The sequence below is a fragment of the Manacus vitellinus genome, unplaced genomic scaffold (assembly GCF_001715985.3).
Source record: "Manacus vitellinus isolate BGI_N305 unplaced genomic scaffold, ASM171598v3 scaffold_52_pilon, whole genome shotgun sequence".
Lineage (NCBI taxonomy): Eukaryota > Metazoa > Chordata > Aves > Passeriformes > Pipridae > Manacus > Manacus vitellinus.
In genome coordinates, this window is record NW_021940628.1 from 2,169,813 (window position 1) to 2,188,461 (window position 18,649).

An 18,649-nucleotide genomic window follows, 5' to 3' on the forward strand; every position below is an offset into this window, starting at 1 on the left:
CCAGTTAATGACAATAATAGTTGGGAGCAGACAAAAGCTATATAAATGCTTCTTGATTTCTTACATACTCACCAAACATATTCAGCTTTAGTTCCTGTGTCTGATAAAGTTTAATCTTCTACCAAACCACTTTCTCTATAACCTGGCCAGCAAAGAACAAGCAGACATTTGTGGAGCTGATCTGCACCACATGTCACAGGAATGGAAACAGCAGTATTTTAAAAGCTCTGATGTATTTAACAGTCATTAACAATTACAAAGTAATAATAGGGTAGCTGTTCCTATTCTGAACTGCATATGAGTACAATTAACAAAAAAATGAGGCACTACAAGAGCAAAGAGAATTAAAAATTCTTTCTGTTTGCAACGAACTCCCAGGATCTTGTCACAGTCCCAGTTTGGGAAGCTCAAGTAAACCAGACTGTTTTGTTCAGACTCTCTGTCTCTACTGAAGTATAAAATGCACAGGACCTGTGCCTAAAACCATTTCTCTCTTCCCTGCTGATCAGCTTCTACTATTATATCAGCAGCCCCATTTCATACTTATACAAGCCACTGCAGATTTCTTAGAGCTGGTCTGGGGTGTAAGATCTCCATGAAAAAAAGCTCCTGGACTGATTATGCCATTTAAAAGCCTCATGGAGAGGTTCCATTCCAATTAAGAGTGCTGAGTGTACATGTTCCTGTGCTAGAAGAGCAGTTTGTGAGGGGGAGGCTGTGTTTTAGTTAGTAACACTTACAATGGGGTACAAGCAACTTGGGAAGTGTATTCTTATTCTGGGATAAGGCTGTTCTCATGGGGAGTGTTACTGGCATAAAGGATCATTGTGTTCATTTTGCTTCCCAGGCAGTTCTAATGCTAAGTAGACTCTTGCAGCCAGAATTAAATTCCATGGGAGAGCTGCACAGAAATAAGATCAACAGCAGAGAAATCAAGGCTGGTAGAACTCAGGGAGGAGGAGGAGGAGGCTGCTTTAAAGCACCAGAGCTGCAAAAAGCCATCCAAGAGCTCGCCACCATTGTTTGGGAGTTGCTGGGTAACTGCTGCAAACTACACCCTGAAACCAAACACACAACGTGGTTTTCCAACAGTAACTTTACAGAACACTGATCAAATGCTGTATCTGTAAATGTAGGATGGAAAATACGAGACATTTCGGGTTGATTTCTAAACCAATGCAGAGATCATTCATTACTCATTTGTTACACTACAACAGGGATTTGCTTTGATGACATTAAAGCAAAATGTTTATATGTGTGTTTGCTTTGAAAAGAAACATGAAGGTGTTATTTTGGTTCAGTACCTACCTAAATATTCCCAGCACACTTGACACAATCTGCCTGGCAAACTCACATCTATTCAACCTCAATCAATGACAACTGGAACACAAAAGTGATTTATCAAGTTATAGATTGTAGATACTACACACTAAAAACGCACTAATCCTGTTTAGAACTTTAACTGATATTAAGCCATTTTAATTTTAATCTACTAAAAATTCAGAGACCCCCATCTCTTTTCTGCAGAGTCCTGAACAGACCACTGAGTGTATAACCACCATAAACTCCTCTTTTTTTTTTTTTGGAAGAGTTGTGTATATAGCTGACACACATCTCCTGTGTGTGTGATTGAACTTCATTTGTCATTCAAAAACTGTAAAACCCGTGCAATTCTGAGCGTGAGATTGCCAGGGTATGAACAGCAATGTCCACCCACCAGTTTTCATTCATGAATATTAAAGAAAAAAAGTGAAAATCCGCTAGTGGCAGACATCAGGGCTGCAACAACTCCAAGTCTTTCAGTCCCAGCAGCAGTTTGCTGAAAATCCCTCTCATGAAATGCAAACACACTTCATTGAACCCTTCATCAAATCCTCTGACACTTTGGTCACAGATCTGCCATTTCTCCTCCTGTATGTGGAAAGTCACACGAGGGTGGTAAGAAATAATATCTGATTTCAGCACAGTTGCTGTCTTTATTAGTTTCTTCCTTCTCTTGGGAGTTCTGCCAGATGTCCTTGTGGCCCATAAATTCAGCATTCCTTGTGTCCACTATCAGTGGTAAATCCTTCTCGCCAAGTTCTGTTAACCTCCCCCTAAGTCTGAGATCATTGAAGTATGTCCAGCCCTAAACCTTAACAAGGCAATTCTGCCAACAATTAATTTGGTTTTTTTTGACACATGGAGCATGTTGGCTGCTCTGTTTCAGATTAAATCTCTCTTTTTTGTTTCAGATTAAATCTCCCTTTTTGCTGATTAGGCATGAAAGTATACGAAGATCAAACATGAAAAACCATCCCTTTCTAAGAAAATTTTTACATATTACAGAATCACAGAATTAACTAGGCTTGAAAAGACCTCTGAGATCGTGGAGTCCAACCTTTGACCTAACACCACCTTACCTACTAGACCATAGCCCTGAGTGCCACATCCAGCCTCTTAAACAAGTCGAGGGATGGTGAATCCTCCATCTAGATGGGCAGCCCATTGCAATGTCTGATGACTCTCCCCGCAAAGAATTTCTTCTACATTTTGCAACAGTACAATAAAAACTCCCGGGGCTCACTGTGGGTATCGGGGCCAGGGAACTGGAACTCTTTGCGCCTCAGGAAGTGGCTCAAGGGGAGCTCAAGTGGCTCAAGAGTGAGGGAAGAGGGCTGTAGGTTGAAGCTGTCACAGTTTGTGGTGGAGTACATAGGAGGACATATTACAGGAATACACAGGAGCACACGAGTGCACAGGAGTCCACTGGAGTACACAGTCTCAGTTTGCGGTGCAGGGGTGCACAGGAGTATACAGAGGAGTACATATATTACAGGAGTACACACGAGTGCACAGGAGGGGGCCATGGCGCCCTGAGGCAGCTGCGTGAGGCGGGAGCCCCCTCTCCCCTCACGGGTGGGCTCCGCCGCCATCTTGCCCTCACCCCCACCTCTCCTCCTTTTCGGCGGGAAAAGCGAGAGCTCCCGGCCCGGCGCGCGGGGAACGTACTGCGCACGCGCGGGCGCGCTCCGGCGCGGGGACCGCGCGCTCCCGCTCGTGGCGAAGGGGGAGATCGAGTTCGGCGCATGCGCGGAGCGGCCCCCACCGAGGGAGTGGGGGCAGGTTTTGGCGCCGCGCTCCGCTCTCGCCGGAAGCCCCCGCGCGCGCGGGAAGTCTCGCGAGAGGCGGCGCGCGGGCGGGCGGGCGGTGCAGCTCCCCTCAGGTCGCCTCAGCCGCTCCCGCCGCGCCCGGGCCGCGCCGCCCTCCCTCCTTCCCTCCTTCCTTCCTTCCTTCCTCCCCCTCACCGCCGACGCCGACATGTCCCGCTACCTGCGGCCCCCCAACACCTCGCTCTTCGTGCGGAACGTGGCCGACGACACCCGGTGAGTGGGGGCGGAGCGGGGGCTCGCGCAGGCTTTGGCGGGCTCGCTAGGCCGCGCGCGCGGGGGTCCCCCCGCGGCGAGCCCGGCCCGCTCTCTCTCTCCCCCCGCATTCCTGTCTCCCTCCCTCCTCTCTCCCTGCCGTCCATTTCGCTGCGCTCCTCGCGGTGCTGCCCGTCCCCCGCCTTCTCCACGAGGATCCCGTTTTCCCAAACAGCGCCTTCCAGAACAAAGCTGGGCCGCGAGAAAGTGGAGACTCCCGCACCCGCCGCTGAGCGGGAGATTCCAGGCGGGATGTTGCCCCGCTGAAGCTGGGAACGCTCCTCTTGAAAAAGCAGCGTTGTAGTTGGATTGTGAGAAAATAGCGCGTTTATGCCCCAAAATGCCTGGCGTGGCCGGTTCCGTTAGTGCGGGAACCGCAGCCGGTTCAGGTGGAATGTCCCTGCGTTAAATGCTGAGGACGGAGCGGGGGAAGCGGCGCTTGTTCTCCGTTGTAACCGCGTTGTAGCGAGACCCCGTGAGGACTAAGAACGTGCAGTGAGAGAACTCCTCACAGGGAATTAAAATAATCTCGAAGTGCGCATCACACGGGTTCTTATTTAGGTGTTTTCGGTAAGCTGCTAGTTTTCTCCATTCCTCTTTTGCAGTTTATCGTGTTCCTTTAGTGTTGTCAGTTGTGGGACATTTATAGAGCATTTTGGTGCGGAGTGCCCGTGTCAGAGCACTCGTGTGCTGTTGATTTTTTGTAGAATTTTTATAGAACTCCCTTGCGAGATATAATTCTACAAAATGCAACTTTTCCAACTCTCTGCCTGGACGACTTGTATCAAAGTTGCTCAGCAAATAACAGCAGCGTGGGCACGGTGGAATGGAATGAATTAGGAACCTTGTGATCAAAAGTGTAAATAGCTTCAAAATAATTTTTTCTGGGTTTTTTTGCATTAATTTTCTCTTTCCAGTCGTTTAATGTACTGTAAGAACAGATGAGGAGGACGATTACTTCCAAATTCTTTAAAATTATGTGGATCCTGTTGAGGCTTCACCATAAGCTTGTGATTAGGCAGCTCAGTGTCCCTGGAGATGGTTTCATTGTGAGGTCTCAGTGCTGGTTGTTGTAGTTCCCTTCTGCCAGCACTGACTGTGTGGAGATTTGTTTCGCAACTGGTGAGAAAGAGAAGTGTAAAAATACTAAAAAAACAGTAGTAACTCACTGTACCCTCTAAATATGGTATTATATTAGTCTTTCTCATACAGGTTTTTGTCCTCAAATGTCACAAAAATACATGTAAAGAAGCTGATGTGATTAAGAAACCTCTCTGTTGAGGACAGAGTGGTTGTTCCAGAGATAGTTGCACTTGGAGGGTTTTGTCCCAGATCTCTAAAGCCAGTTCCTTGGGAAAACTGTCCTGAGGGCATGAGTAGTTGCTCACTGGAGATCTGTTCTGTTTGATGTGGTTGTAAGTATTGATTATTCTATGCAAATGAGTTTGGGTGACTGGTTCATTCTTGTAATGTTTATTTGGATCTTATAATTGATGTTTGGGTGTTGCAAAATGACTGTTGAGCTATGTGAGGTACTTGAATAATAATAATAATTCTTAACGGTCCTTTTTTCCCCGCTTTCTGCCCACCTTTGCTGGTACCTCCTGCTTTGAATTAACTGATGTGCATCACTCCTCAGTTGATACTCCTTTGAGTTATGCTGAAGGCTGGTTTCCAACTGCCAGGGTATATCTTGAGTCTGGAGTGATTCAGAGAATCCCGGTGTTCTCCCAACGCTGAATTGCTCAAACACTTTTTTTCCCCTCCCAAAATGTTTTGCTGCTTTCCTCCTCTCCCAACTGCTTCCAAAAACCAGAGTTGGTCTTAGCGATTGTAGATTTTTATCTTTATTTTTTTTTAAATTCGGTGGATGTTTTGTAACACTTTAAACAGTGAAAAAAACCATATAAGCTGTTTGTGATGTTCCAGGTCTGAAGATTTGCGCCGTGAATTTGGTCGTTATGGGCCTATAGTTGATGTTTACGTTCCACTTGACTTCTACACTCGCCGTCCCAGAGGATTTGCTTATGTTCAATATCCTTTCTTCAGATGGCTCATTAGTGAGGGGTGTTGAAGTTTGAAATTCAAGTTTGTGTAAGAGGTAACCAATCTAAATGAAAAAGCAGTTTACTTTTGTGTTGTATCTAATAAGTGTCTTACTTATGTCGTGGTGTTTCGTTATTTTTGAAGATTAACTTCTCTCAATTGTTCTTTGCCTTTTTTGCAAAACTTAAATCAAGTCCAGTAATATAAAAGCTTGCTTATGTCACTGAAATTAATATTATATGATTTAAATGCAAATTTATCACTGACTCAAAATTGTCTGCCACGTTTTAATTATCGCTGGTGTGTAAGTAAAGTTGTGCTTAGCAAAATGTGGCTGGTATTCCAATATAATATATTGTTAATTTAACAAATGGAAACTGGAATCACTTGATCAAAATCAGATTGTATAAAAAATTAGGTGAACTTCTCTCTTTAATATTGTCCCCTAATTTGCTGTCCTCTGTTGTTGCCTCAGAATGTAAAGCTGTACAGTAATGGCGACCCCAAAGAGAAAGCATGAAAGAACCTTTAGAGTAGAGTTCAACAATTAAGGCAAGTAGACAAGCCAAAGACCTCTTAAGGATCAGGCTTGAAGAGAAGGGAGAGTTTGGGAAAAGAAAAAATAAAGAAAAGCTGGAAGAAGGACAAGCCATAATGGGAGACAAAGCTTCGCTTTATCCACAAAAGGGGGAAAAGGTTGTTTTTCAAAGTAAAAGATAAAGCCATCTGTCATTTTTGGCCAAGCATCTCATGACAAGTCCTTCTGACAAGCACTTAAAGAGTTAAAGGTCAAGATGAAGTTGAATGGTGGCCAAGATTAAAGGAGTCATACCTGATGTATCCTACAGAATAACAGTTTTTCTTCTGTCTGTCATGTAAGCAGTGATTTGATGAATTATTCTGGTTTAGTCCATTGACAAAACCTGTAATATTTCTCTTGTGAGTGCTCCTGTAACTGTGGTCTGAATGAAATGGGGTTTATCGAGGGAGATGCTACAGCAGGGCAGTTTATCTTCTGCAGAGCTGATGCTGCTGAGAACTGAGTTGCCTCGAGGAGAAGGGAACTCGTTGTTTTGGGTCCCGTAGCTGGAGCAGGTGCACAAATTGCAGCATGAAAATGAATGTGTGACCCTGCACGTTGGCCCTGACACAGTGCAGGGCTGGCAGGGTCTGCTCTTACCTCAGCCTGGGCAAGGTCTGTGCTCACACAAATTTAAAACCACTTTGGTAAAGCTTTATCCCAGTTCTAACGTTGATATTTACTGTTGGTACGTCCAACATAATTTAGGAATAGGGTTTAATTTTAATAAACTCAGTGCAGTGGAGAGAACTAAATGACCATTAATAAGTGTATTTGGAAAAGGATACCTTTATTTTCTTTGCATAAGTACAAGTGGGAGAAGAGAAAAGTTAGAGTATCACATAGCAACTGCTTGCTGATGGATAAGTTCTGGTCATATTATGAGAGTTTAATTTTATTACAGGAGTTCTCAGCTGGTGGTTAATTAAAAAAAATAATTCACTAGTGCCTAGTGTAGCATGACAAAAGAACTTGAAAAAAAAGCCGCCTGTAAAATTAGACAATAACTGACTTTTATTTTTATTTTAAATACCAAATGTGTAAACTGCTCAAATTCCCAAGTACCTTAACACTCCCCACATTCGAAGATGTCCGTGATGCAGAGGATGCTCTCCATAATTTGGATCGAAAGTGGATTTGTGGAAGGCAAATAGAAATCCAGTTTGCACAGGGGGATCGGAAGAGTAAGTGCCTTGTGTGTGTTTCATCCCACTGTGCTTTTACCCTTAATTTTAGCACCAGACAGCATTCCATGTGTTACTGGTTGTTCTGATATGTTCTGACTTGTATATAAATAGCGTGTGGATGGTTTGCTTTTTATCCAGTAACTATTAATGACTCGTTTTAGTTATAAACAGATAACTAAGTGCAACAGTCACTTGCCACAGTCATTCTTAGGAGCATTCTGTGCAGCTCTCTGTTATTCCCAGGATTCAGGTAACGTGTTCATTTCCATTTGGTTTCAGGATAAAAGTAAATTTCAAGGTATCTCAGTTCAACAGGGAACAGAATCCTGCTTTTCTGAATAGATAACTGTAAAGGAAACTGAGGTTTTTTGTGTACATAGTCTTAATTTGCAGGGAGGTACAGATATTATATAAAACCAAAACATGCTCTTGGTAAACCTGGCACAAACCTGCTGATCTAAACCAGGACTGTAACACTTGTGTACTGCTTGGGAATAAAAGTACCTTAAAGATCTTTAGTTACAGCTCTCAGAGAAACAACCTGACTGTCCAGTTTTCCCTCAAATGCACACAATTAACTTTTATTGAAGTCAATGGAAATTTTACACTCTGAAGGACAAGTTTCTGTCCTGTGTATAAACACTGGGATTTCTAATAAGCTTCTGAACAACATTAACTAAATCTCCCTTAGTGTTGTAAGCAGCAGCACTTAAGCATAATAATTAAAGGCATTTAGTACAGTGGTTGTTACAGTGTGGGATGTTTAAAATACTTAGAGCATGGTCTTTGGGTTTGAATGAGAGTGGGATTTGATACAAAGAAAAGAGAGCTGTGCTGTTTAGAGGAAATACAATGGAACACTAATAAGTTCATTCATTCTTAATTACTTTAATAACTAAGCTACAGATTGAATGTGCATTGTTTTACTGGGGGGTCCTTTTGGAATCAAACTTCTCTTTGTGTGGCATCCACTGATGCCTCCATATTAGCTGGCTTTTAATCATTAAAAAAAGCTGTGGATCAGGTGTGATGCCTGGTGCTGTGGAATCAGGAAAATGAGTGTTTAATTAATTCCCTGTTAGCTTTCACTCATTGGGTAAATTCAGGAATGTTAGAATGTCTCGGTCATGGGTTTGACCTGACATACCAGTTTCCAGCTGGCCTGAAATCACCTCTGCCAGTTCTGTGTTCTGGTTTTATGGAGCATTAGTCCTTTCTTACTGTTTTTGAGGGTTTTTTTGTTTGTTTTTTTTCCTAGATTTATAATGCCCACGAGGCTGCATTAATTTTTGTCCAGTGGTTACAGCAGCATAAAGTGGCCTCTCATGTCCTTCCCTAAACATCTCCGATAGAATCACAAACGAGCGTTTGCTAAACACCAGATATATGGATTAGTCACTAAGGGGGAAAGTGGGGCATCTTTTTAACTTATGTATTGCTATTTTTTACAGCACCAAACCAAATGAAAGCCAAGGAAGGGAGAAACCTGTACAGTTCCTCTCGTTACGATGACTATGACAGATACAGGCGATCCCGGAGTCGCAGTTACGAGAGGAGACGGTCTAGGAGTCGGTCCTTTGATTACAGCTATAGAAGATCCTATAGTCCCAGAAAGTAAGTGTGTAGTGTGTGTTTGGCCTCAGCTGCACAGCAGCCTGCTGGAGGAGAAACACCACATTGACTGTTTAATTGTTAGAAAATTGTGAATAATCCTTTTCTGTCGTGGGAATAACCTGTGGGAGTTGCATATCTTGCATGCTGCATCAGATCAGAGACAGTGAATGAAATGGGTCTGTGCTTCTTTGGAGAATAATTTAAAAGTGCACAGCTTGAAAATTAATTTATGAAGCATTTGTGTGTCTGCATAGGTATTTGTCACCGTTTACTTTTTCTGATGTACCTTTTTAGCAGTAGACCTACGGGAAGACCTCGTCGTAGCAGAAGCCATTCGGACAATGATAGGTAAAACACTTTTTACACCCTTTGAATTGAAAGCTAGATCACTGTATTCCTTTAACTATAGGTTTAAAAAAAAAAAAAAGTTTCTCCTGCAAAAACGGTAAACAATTTTTGCTGTACTAGATGTGTAAGAATAGTGTTTTTACATTCAAATCTCCTCTCTCCCCTTTATTCTGATAGGTTCAAACACCGCAATCGATCTTTTTCAAGATCTAAGTCCAATTCAAGATCACGATCCAAGTCACAGCCCAAGAAAGAAATGAAGGCTAAATCACGGTCTAGGTCTGCATCTCACACCAAATCTAGAGGCACCTCTAAAACAGATTCTAAAACACACTATAAGTCCAGCTCAAGATATGAGAAGGAGTCGAGAAAAAAAGAACCAGCTAGATCCAAATCACAGTCAAGATCACATTCTAGATCTAGGTCAAAATCCAGATCGAGGTCTTGGACTAGTCCCAAGTCCAGTGGCCACTAACAGTGTTTCCATGTTGGTTTAGGCATGTAAGATTCATTTACACACAGTTCAGTTTACTTAAATTATCAGGAATATGATGTTGCAACAGTGCTAAAAAATATTTTCTTTGTCAGTTTTCCCTGTAGCCCACAATGGTTAAAATTAAAACAGTGTTGAGAAGCCACAGAGAGAGAGAGACAGAGAGACAGAGAGAGAGGGAGAGAGAATGTCCACTTGGTTACATGTCATGGGCAGCTACTGATTTGGTTGTGGTGTCTCTTATGTATATTTTTGTAAAGATTTGCATTTTTAATGCTTAGATATTGGTGATGAGTCGATTGATCGTAACTTGCAACATTGTCCTTTTACAAATGTCACACCCATAGAGAAATTGGTACCAGTTTGTGCTGAGCAGTTAAACCAGCTGTTTAACTGGTTCTTTTGACGCTAAACTTTGTGAGAGAACAGAAAACTGGACAGTTGTAGTGCAGCACTGGCTGCTGGGAAATCAGCCTGGCAGTCTGTTCCCGTGGCTCCGGGGCAGGTTTCGGTGTTCTCCGTGCCCACCAGCACCAGTAGGGTGGTAACTGGAGCCCTTTGGAGAGATATTTTGGAGATTTCTCTTTAACCCTGGAGAGGTGGTACTGACACTGCATGTACAACACGGGGAGAGAGTTGGGCTGTGCAGTGTCCTGACGTGTCGGGACAGAGGCTTCACTGCCTTTGGCCCGGCTGCTACTAAAGGTGTGAGAGGGGGGAAAAAAACCCACCTTTGAAATGGAAAATCAAATTCAGATTTCAGCAAACGGCAGAGCAACTGAATATTAGGTTGTATGTACATTTTATGCAGTTTTTGTATCTATTCTAAATTTTAGTGAGCAGTTAACCATAAAATTGCTTAGTTTTCCTGCTGTTAGATACAAGTAGATTGTTTCGAGTTGTGTGTGTACAGTATATAAGAACTAAACTTTTATGCCAATGACTCCTGTGGTTAGTTGGTGTATTCATAGGTATCAAACCGTAGCCATCTCTCTTCCTGGGTAACCAGGCTTGCTTTTACACAGCAAAAAGCAGTTGGTCAAGCAAGTCTGAATCACTCCTTCCTCAGAATTGATAGTGGTTTGGTTACAAGATTTTGGTTTACTTCAGAACAAACGTTTGGAGTTGGATATGAACAAGAGCTGCATCTCTAGCTATGTAGTTTATCACTAATACAGTATCTTTAGAAAAATGAGTGTGAAAAATAACAAACCCAGTGTGTAATCTCACCAGTATTTCTCTAGAAGGCAAGATCCTTTGTTATGGAAATGGCTTTTGGTGTTGGTTTATTTTTTTTCTATTTACTTTCAAAAGCCAGCATCAAACATTTAGTGTTCCTCGCTGTCTGATGTCGTAGCATATAAAGGCATTGATTTCCAAAAGTTCCTTTTTAGAGAAATGTTTTAGGGTTTGGCTTTAGTGTTTCAGCAGGGCCTTTGAAGAAGTGCAGATGGCTTTGGAGTGTTGGAACGTGCTTTAGGGGTTTGATCGTAGAATCTTTGTACGTTTGATAGTATTTCTAACTTTTTCTTTACTGTTTGCAGTTAATGTTCATGTTCTGCTATGCAATCATTTATATGCACGTTCCTTTAATTTTGTAGACTTTCCTGGATGTATAGTTTAAAAAAACAGCAAAAAGTCTATTTAAAACTGTAGCAGTAGCGTGCAGCTCTAGCAGAGGAAAGTTGTGGGATTAAACTTTGTATTTCCTTTCTTATAGAGGCTTCTAAAAAGGTATTTTTATATGTTCTTTTTAACAAATATTGTGTACTACCTTTAAAACATCGATGTTTTGATCAAAATAACTACAGACCCAGCTTATTTTCTGCTTGCTGTAAATTTAGCAAACATGCTGTAATAAAAAAATGAAGGAAATACTGATCCACTGGAATTATTGTAGCTTTAGAATTTGACTCCAAAGCATGGTTAGGAATAGAGCTATGCACCCCTTATGGAGTAAAATCCTTCCTATGGTATTTCAGTAAAGGCAGGAATTTATCATTTAATATCTGAATAAATGTCTTTTCACAGTTTTAAAGGGGTACAAGACAATGAGAATGATAAGAATAAGTTTTAGTCTAATATATTGAATTTTATTTACCATTAACTTTCATTATTGCTGGATGAACTTGTCCTATGGTTATAATTCCGATTTTATTAGCCGGGTTATGAACTACATAAAAGCAACAACTGAAGGTGCTAATAGAATCAAATTTATAGTGTCACCTTATCAATTTATAGGTGCCATATCAAAACTGGCGCCAGCAGTGGTTCTGTGGGAGGTGACAAAGCTTTGCTGGTGACATTCAGAGATGGAGCTGCCTCCTGGCACTGGAGGAGGTTCTACCACTCAAAGAAAAAAACGCTCTGGAAAGCACTTAATTAGTTTGTTACACTCTTACACTGTGTAAGCTGAGCTGTGAATTATCCTGCAGCTTTCTGCTTCTAACAGCAGAACCCCCCACCCTTTTCAGCTTCATCTGTGTGGTCTTCATGACTAAATCCTGCTTAAAAGGGGTCTTCATGACTGTGGTGGGGAAAGCAGGGTTTGTTTCTGTCAGGGACCTGCAAGGTCGTTCATGCTCTACGTTAGTCCAGCTGGGGTTAGAGCTGGGTCAGTGGGAGGAGGGCGGAGAACATCTCCGAGCCCAGGCTGAGTGATTTGAGACTGCAGAATAACAGTAACTATTCCTTTGCTATTGTGTCAGCATGTCCTTATATTGTGTGCCTCAACATTTATGTATAGCACAAGTTTAATTTTTTTTTGTTTTGAAAATCCAGTTCATTGCAAGTATAATGTAGTGTCTGCCAGTTCTGATGGTTCTTTCTTTCTCTCCCAGAGGTAGGACTAAACTTTGACTTGACTTGTGTATATGAACAAGCCAGAAAAGCCGAACACAAACCCACGATGTTTCAAGAGTGCATGAATAAAGATGTTGTCCTAGTTCTTGCTCCCATGGAAAAATTGTGAAGAAGCTGTTCTGTGGGCCTTTCAGTTGGGGACGAGTTAGCAGGATGTGGCCAAAAGGGCAGGGAATGTTTATGCATTCATGCAAGTCAAGCCACAGCCCATCTAGATAACATCTCCCTTCCTTGATGCAGGTATCCTAGTCCTGCCCTAAAAAAAGCAGGAGCCTGTCTTGTGCAAGCTTCCTGCAGGTTATGCACAGCTGGAATGCAAGAACATTGCAGGCTACAAAAGATCATGTCTAGGCATCTTTCTTTTGGAGTCTCAAGAACGGTGGGAATTGCGTTTTTTTTTTCCTGTGGTAAACTAGATTTTTGTCATTCCTGCGAAATTTGTAGAATTGAAGTAGTGTGTAAAAAAAAAATAATAATATTCTGCTGAAATAATGGCTGTGCTCTAAAGTATCTGCAGCAAATCGATGGGTGGCAGCAGTCATAGAAGGCTCTATTGGAACTTCTTTTTCACCTAAAGTCCATGCACCCAACTGGTAATTAAAACTCTTCAATTTAGTGGTTTAAGTAGCTGGGTGTTTAATTAGGGACTCTGATAGACTGGTCTCTGAAAGCTCAATGTTATCCTTTCTATGTCTTTTCAAGATGTTTAATGTACAGTATCATGGTTTGATTGGAAGTGGAATTTTTCCGTTTCAATGTTACTTTGAGCTCTCTGCTCGGACAGAGCTTTTTCCCTGCCTGTCCAGCCTGGGGGCACAGCCCGGGGCGTGCTCGGAGCCGGGATTGCCAGGGATGGTGCAGATGAACATTCTGAAATACAAAGGGATAAATTGACACATTTTTAGGACATAATCACCCATTGAGAATTGCTGGTTTTCTCCATTTATCTTGTAACTTGCTTAAAAAGTCTGTAGTCCATTGCTATAATATTTGTCTAAAGATGCTCTTGCTGATGAGACTATTGTAGGAAGGGAAGACTCTGTACCCTGTAGTGTGTTTGATCAAAGATGCTGATGTTTTATTCATCCACATCCTTTCTTCTTGAGTTTTGTGTTCCATCTGTGCAAATAACCCTGTGAATTGGGAATAAAATGTACAAGTTTTGACTATAACTTGAGAGCACCTTCTGACTTAATTAATTAGTCTGTGGGAGATGGAGCCCCAGTGTCGCCAGGTTCTGGTTCTGTGAGGAATGTTAATTAGTGTTAATTTTCAAGCCCTGTGTTCCCAAACCTCTGGAAGGGCATGAAGGAAAAGGCTGCAGTTAAACCTTCTTTGTGAAGGGAGCTGCCAAAATGATGTCATCCCACTTTCCCATTTCCATCTGAAAACAAAAAGATGCTTTTAGGGGGTAAAAAAAAAAAGTTTATTTAAATTTTTTTGTTTCCAATTTGTACAAACACCATCAGTAATTGACAATTTGAAATGAAGAACAGATAATTAACTGGGATACAGCTCAGACTCTGGTGATGGTCCAGGTCACAACACAGGTTTAGAGACTGCCAATTCCATCTGATTGGGAGCAATAATTTGTAAACATTCAGCTGCCACTGTGTTTGGAATGTACAGAAAGACACCTCAGAACATTTCACAATCTGCAAAAGTCCCTTTCAAATTAAAGCACTTTTTTTTGGTAATTCCTGTATTTTGAAAGAAGCCTGGATGATCCTGTTCTCACAGTTCAGCTGTTCCTGCTGCAGGATCAGCTGGAATGTGACAGCACAGGAGCTGTTGCTGAAGGATTTGAGCAAATACTGGGAGAAACTGATGTCTTGCAGAGCATTGATGCATTTCCAAAACACAAAATGGTTACAATCCTTCGGTTTTATCAAGCACCCAAACCCAGGCATTGATTTGGAACACATCAGTGTTTTTTCATCACTGAACACACACCTCTCCTCCACATTCTCAACAGGAGGAGCTGAAACTTCATCAGCTCTATTTTTTTTTTTAAGTTTTTTTTTATTTTATTTAAAAAATCTAAATAAGCCTCTTTTGCACTGATTTAACCTTAAAAAATGAGCTCACAACGAAGTACAACGTGCATATTCACTGCATGTGAAGTGCAAGGGCACAGCCACAAATGTCTTTTTTTTTCTTTTTTTTTTAAACAAAATAACATTTTTTTTAAACTAGGCCACGTACTCAACATGGTCATCTTACATTCAGCAGTTTTGTACTAAAAATACTTCTGTGCAGGAAAGCCCAGCATAAATTTACATATGCTACAATGTTTTACATGTATTTACATGGCTCTGTCTTCCCTGTGAAAACACTGAATACCTGCCCCAAACTACTGTTAATTATTAGAAGGGAACCAATTTAAGACCAGTCTAAGGAACTACCTCACCTTTTATCATTATAAAAACTGATAGAAAAATGTGGTTTAGAACTCAGTGCAGTGGACATCCAAGGGATTTTTGGGGAGTTTTTTGGCAGTCACCTGGCAATGCAAAGTCTTTAGTTGGCACTCTGACTCGTGGAGATTCCCAGGAAGCACTGCTGGAGCTGGAGAGAGGCATTACGGATCTGCCTGGACTTCTTCCATCCCTTCAGGACCTTCTAGATTAGAGTCACGGGCTTGAAATGCTCATCCCCCCCTCCAGGAGTGCCACCAAAGCTCACAGGTACAGGTAAGAGAATCATCTGTGCTTCACCTTGTGCCCAGGGGGAGGTTTCTGCTCAGCAAATCCACAGAATGTTTGTTTAGCACAATTTTACACCAGTCTGAAAAGCAGCAAATAACCTGACTAAAGCTTTCAGTGCAGTTTTTTTTTTTTCCAGTTCATGCTGCATTAAGTTAGGTAAGAGCTGGTTTTCTAACGATTCAAATCACAATTTTCCAATTCTGGGAGACAGTCCCATTTACTCTTACAATAAATACAATAAATGGTGACTGTTCAGGATTTGATTTGATTGATTTTAGAGAAAAATACCTATTTCACAGTGACGTGAACACAGCACTGAACTTTTGAGGTAAAACATGAGGGGAATGTAAACTTCCACCCCTCTTCCAAGTGACTAACTACATGCAGCAAGAACACCTGGCTCTGCACACCTGTGCAGCTGGAGTTAGGAATAACAATGCTCAGATTTGAAACCCTGTCAATTTAAATCACTTCTGAAAAATAAGGAAAAGTTACATCTCAAGCCTGGACTTTTAGTAATGTTTTCAGCTGAAATGTCATAATTTCTTTGTCAGAAGGTTTAAAAGAAACAGGTACCCAGTGGCTCGGAGGCTTAGGAAGAACACTTGGGGAGGGTGGCTCGCTGAACTTGGCTCCAGCATAGTTCTGGTTGCTCTGGGGGGTGAACAACAGGTTGTGATTGTTGGGATTGCTGGGGAAGGGAACGTTGCTCTTGCCCCCTTTCTGCATGGCCTGCCATGCACCAGGGGATGAGCTGCCTCCACATCCTCTTTCCTTCTTCATGTAGGTCTTCATCTGCGAGTTCTGCTCTTTGTTCTTCTGCCTGTTTTTAAGTTGTTGATGGTTCTTGGTGGTATTTCTAGACTGGGGAACTGGAATGTTGTATCTTTCTCCACCACCCATCTTCAACTTAAATGTCACCTGTAAAAACAGGGAGAAAAGTCGGGTGAGTTTTCATCACTCTTTTTTTTAAGCAGAAGATATTTCAGAGAATGTTCAGATTCTAAGCAAGGGGACACAAATCAGTCTAACCAAAACTTGTATCAATTCTGAGTAGTGATTTTTACTTCTTTACTGGATACCACTTGAGTAATAAAAGGTGTTACTATTGAGTGCTGGAGAGATTTAAACCAAGCTTGTTACACCTAAAGATAGGGCAAAGTTTGCACTGATAAAGCCACTCCCTCCAGGCTTCCTGGTAAGTGCAAGAATTACTCTGTAAACCCAAAGTGAACTGAAAACCACCTCCAAACAGACTGCAATTGAACTGCCAGACACCATCACATGGTGCTTGGCACCTATCTGCTGACATCCCTGCAGTAATTTCCCCTCTCCCACCCCATTTACCTCTCAGTTGTCTTCTCAGATTCCACACCCTCCAACTCTTGCCCCCTTTCTTGCTTCCAAGCCTGAAAGAACAGGTGCTGCCTTGTGCTGGACTCCTTCCTTTGGCTGGGAATAGAAGTTTTCATGGGCTGATGTGCTGTCTTCAGCCAGGGAGCCGAGCCCAACATCGGATTCTCGGCACAGAAGCTCCAAGGGAGAAGTCCCGCTGCAGAAAAGAGAAGGACATTTGACGTCAGAGTAAGGAAACAATTGTTTCGATTTGGGAGGGGGAAGCAGCAAATTCACAGTCAGCTGTGTCTTGCTAAAAATGACAACGTGCTACAAACAACTCCCCATCCAAAACCACAAGGCAGTATTTGTCTTACTCTCCTTATACAAACTTCAGCATCGTACTTCGCATTTCACCAGTAACAGCCTTTTTATTATGCTCTCTCACTCTCTATGTCTTAAAAAGCATTTCAATAGGCAATGAAGAACCTCTTTTTTTTTTTTAAATATGGAAAAAGTAAAATACTTTGGGATTAACTTTAGGGAAAGCTCAACGGATCACTTGAGCACAAAGAAACCCCTCCCTGTAAACTGCCCCTGGAGAATGCACCCACCTAACTGGGACCAGTATAGGAACTGCCCCAAATTGTCACTTCCCGTGACACCCCCTGCACTCCCCAAGCATCACAGAGCTCCATTTCTCATCTGTCAGCTGTTTTTTTTCACCTTCGTTAGCCAAGTAATTCCTTATTAACTCTTACACTCACTTCCTGTTTAGCCCATGGCTTGTACTTTCCTGTAATCTCTAAGATTTTAATCTCGAGTCACTCCAATCTGTTCACCTCCTGTAAATCTCCGAACTCATCAGCCCCCGGCCCATCCCTCCCTCAACTCTAGAGGAGCCGCCCATCTCCATTTCTTTCGCCTTGTTTGAACTCAAACCAAGGGAATATAACCAGTCTCAGCCCAGCTGCTGCTGCTCCCACGAACCGGCGCTTCTTCGCCTCGGAACTTTCTCCTCTCCCCGAGCCCCGCGGGGAGCCGGGACCCCCCGTCTCCACCGCCCCACAACGGAGCACAACATGGCGGCGGCCGCGCCTGGCCCTTCCCGCACCGCTCCGTCCTTACCGACTTCAGTCCGCTCCGTTCGCCCGCAAGTAGAGACAACACACACGGGCCACTCGAACCGACCCCTTGCTCCGCCGTCAGTCCTCCAACCCCCCCACCCTCAAAGCCCCTCCCACCCTGCGCTGCCCTCTCGCTCCTTCACAAAATGGCGGCCGCGTCCTGCGCAGTTTAACACCTTCACCCTCCTCCCCCCTCACTGCTCCCCCGCGCCTTCAGCCAATAGGAGCGCGCCGCTCTCTCGCTCCGCCAATGGGCGCCAAGCTCCGCCTGTTGCTAGGCGGGGCCGGGGCAGAGCGGCCGCGGCGCGCGGGCGGGCGGGGCCGCCATTTGAATCCCCTCACGAAGGGCAGCGCGGGAAGCGGCTGAGGGGCTTTGTCCCGCCCGGCTCGACCCCTCCGCCGGGTACCGCCGAGGGTCCCCGGGCTCGCCTCCACAGCCCCCGGGTTCCACTCCACAGCCCCGGGACACGCTGCCAGCAACCCCCTCCGCTCAGCCCCGCTCGGGAATTAGCACAACAAAAGGTTGTGGGACGGCCGCGCCAGCTGCCGCTTGGGGCTTCAATGATGTAAAATAATTCACGCACACACACACAAAAAAAAAAGGAAAAACGCACAAAAACACACACACAACCCGCGGCTGTGCGAGGGGATTCAGCGAACAAAGAGTAAAATCCGGCCCCTCAGAGATCCCGCAGCCCTCTGGTGTCAGAGGGTTCACTGAGCCAATTCCACACACCTGCGCTTAGTTAAACTATTTAATGTTTAAATTTAAAGTATTAAAAATAGCGTAGAGGGATTTTTTTTATTTCGCGTCAAAATACAGGGAAAAGCTTCCGCGGGTTTAAACTGCTGCTGTGGGAACGCAAAGCCCCTGGCAGTGGCTGCAGTTCATGTTTATATTCACATGCTCTTACTTAACCTCAAAGTATAATTTTACACCAAAAC

At 43.2% G+C, this 18,649-nt stretch overlaps 2 protein-coding genes across 6 annotated transcripts; one reads left to right on the plus strand and one right to left on the minus strand.

Moving 5' to 3' along the window:
- Positions 1-3,182: 3,182 nt before the first annotated feature.
- SRSF10 (serine and arginine rich splicing factor 10) lies at positions 3,183-13,711 on the plus strand. 5 transcript variants are annotated; one of them, XM_008920561.2, is made up of 7 exons: positions 3,183-3,365; positions 5,334-5,438; positions 7,111-7,214; positions 8,669-8,831; positions 9,126-9,179; positions 9,357-9,458; positions 12,513-13,711. In XM_008920561.2, the coding sequence occupies exons 1-7, from the start codon at positions 3,301-3,303 to the stop codon at positions 12,529-12,531; spliced, it is 612 nt and encodes a 203-aa protein (XP_008918809.2). In that variant the 5' UTR covers positions 3,183-3,300; the 3' UTR covers positions 12,532-13,711. The 5 variants fall into 5 exon arrangements, with proteins under 5 accessions (XP_008918809.2, XP_008918807.2, XP_008918811.2 ...); XM_008920559.2 differs by lacking the exon at positions 12,513-13,711 and having other exon boundaries at positions 9,357-11,547; XM_008920563.2 differs by lacking the exon at positions 9,357-9,458 and having other exon boundaries at positions 3,189-3,365; positions 9,129-9,179.
- A 666-nt stretch (positions 13,712-14,377) lies between these two features.
- On the minus strand, positions 14,378-17,833 carry PNRC2 (proline rich nuclear receptor coactivator 2). Its single transcript, XM_018081345.2, has 3 exons — positions 17,706-17,833; positions 16,590-16,794; positions 14,378-16,163 (listed from the first exon to the last, which is right to left on the minus strand). The coding sequence occupies exon 3, from the start codon at positions 16,143-16,145 to the stop codon at positions 15,741-15,743; it is 405 nt and encodes a 134-aa protein (XP_017936834.1). The 5' UTR covers positions 16,146-16,163; positions 16,590-16,794; positions 17,706-17,833; the 3' UTR covers positions 14,378-15,740.
- Between the last annotated feature and the right edge of the window lie 816 nt (positions 17,834-18,649).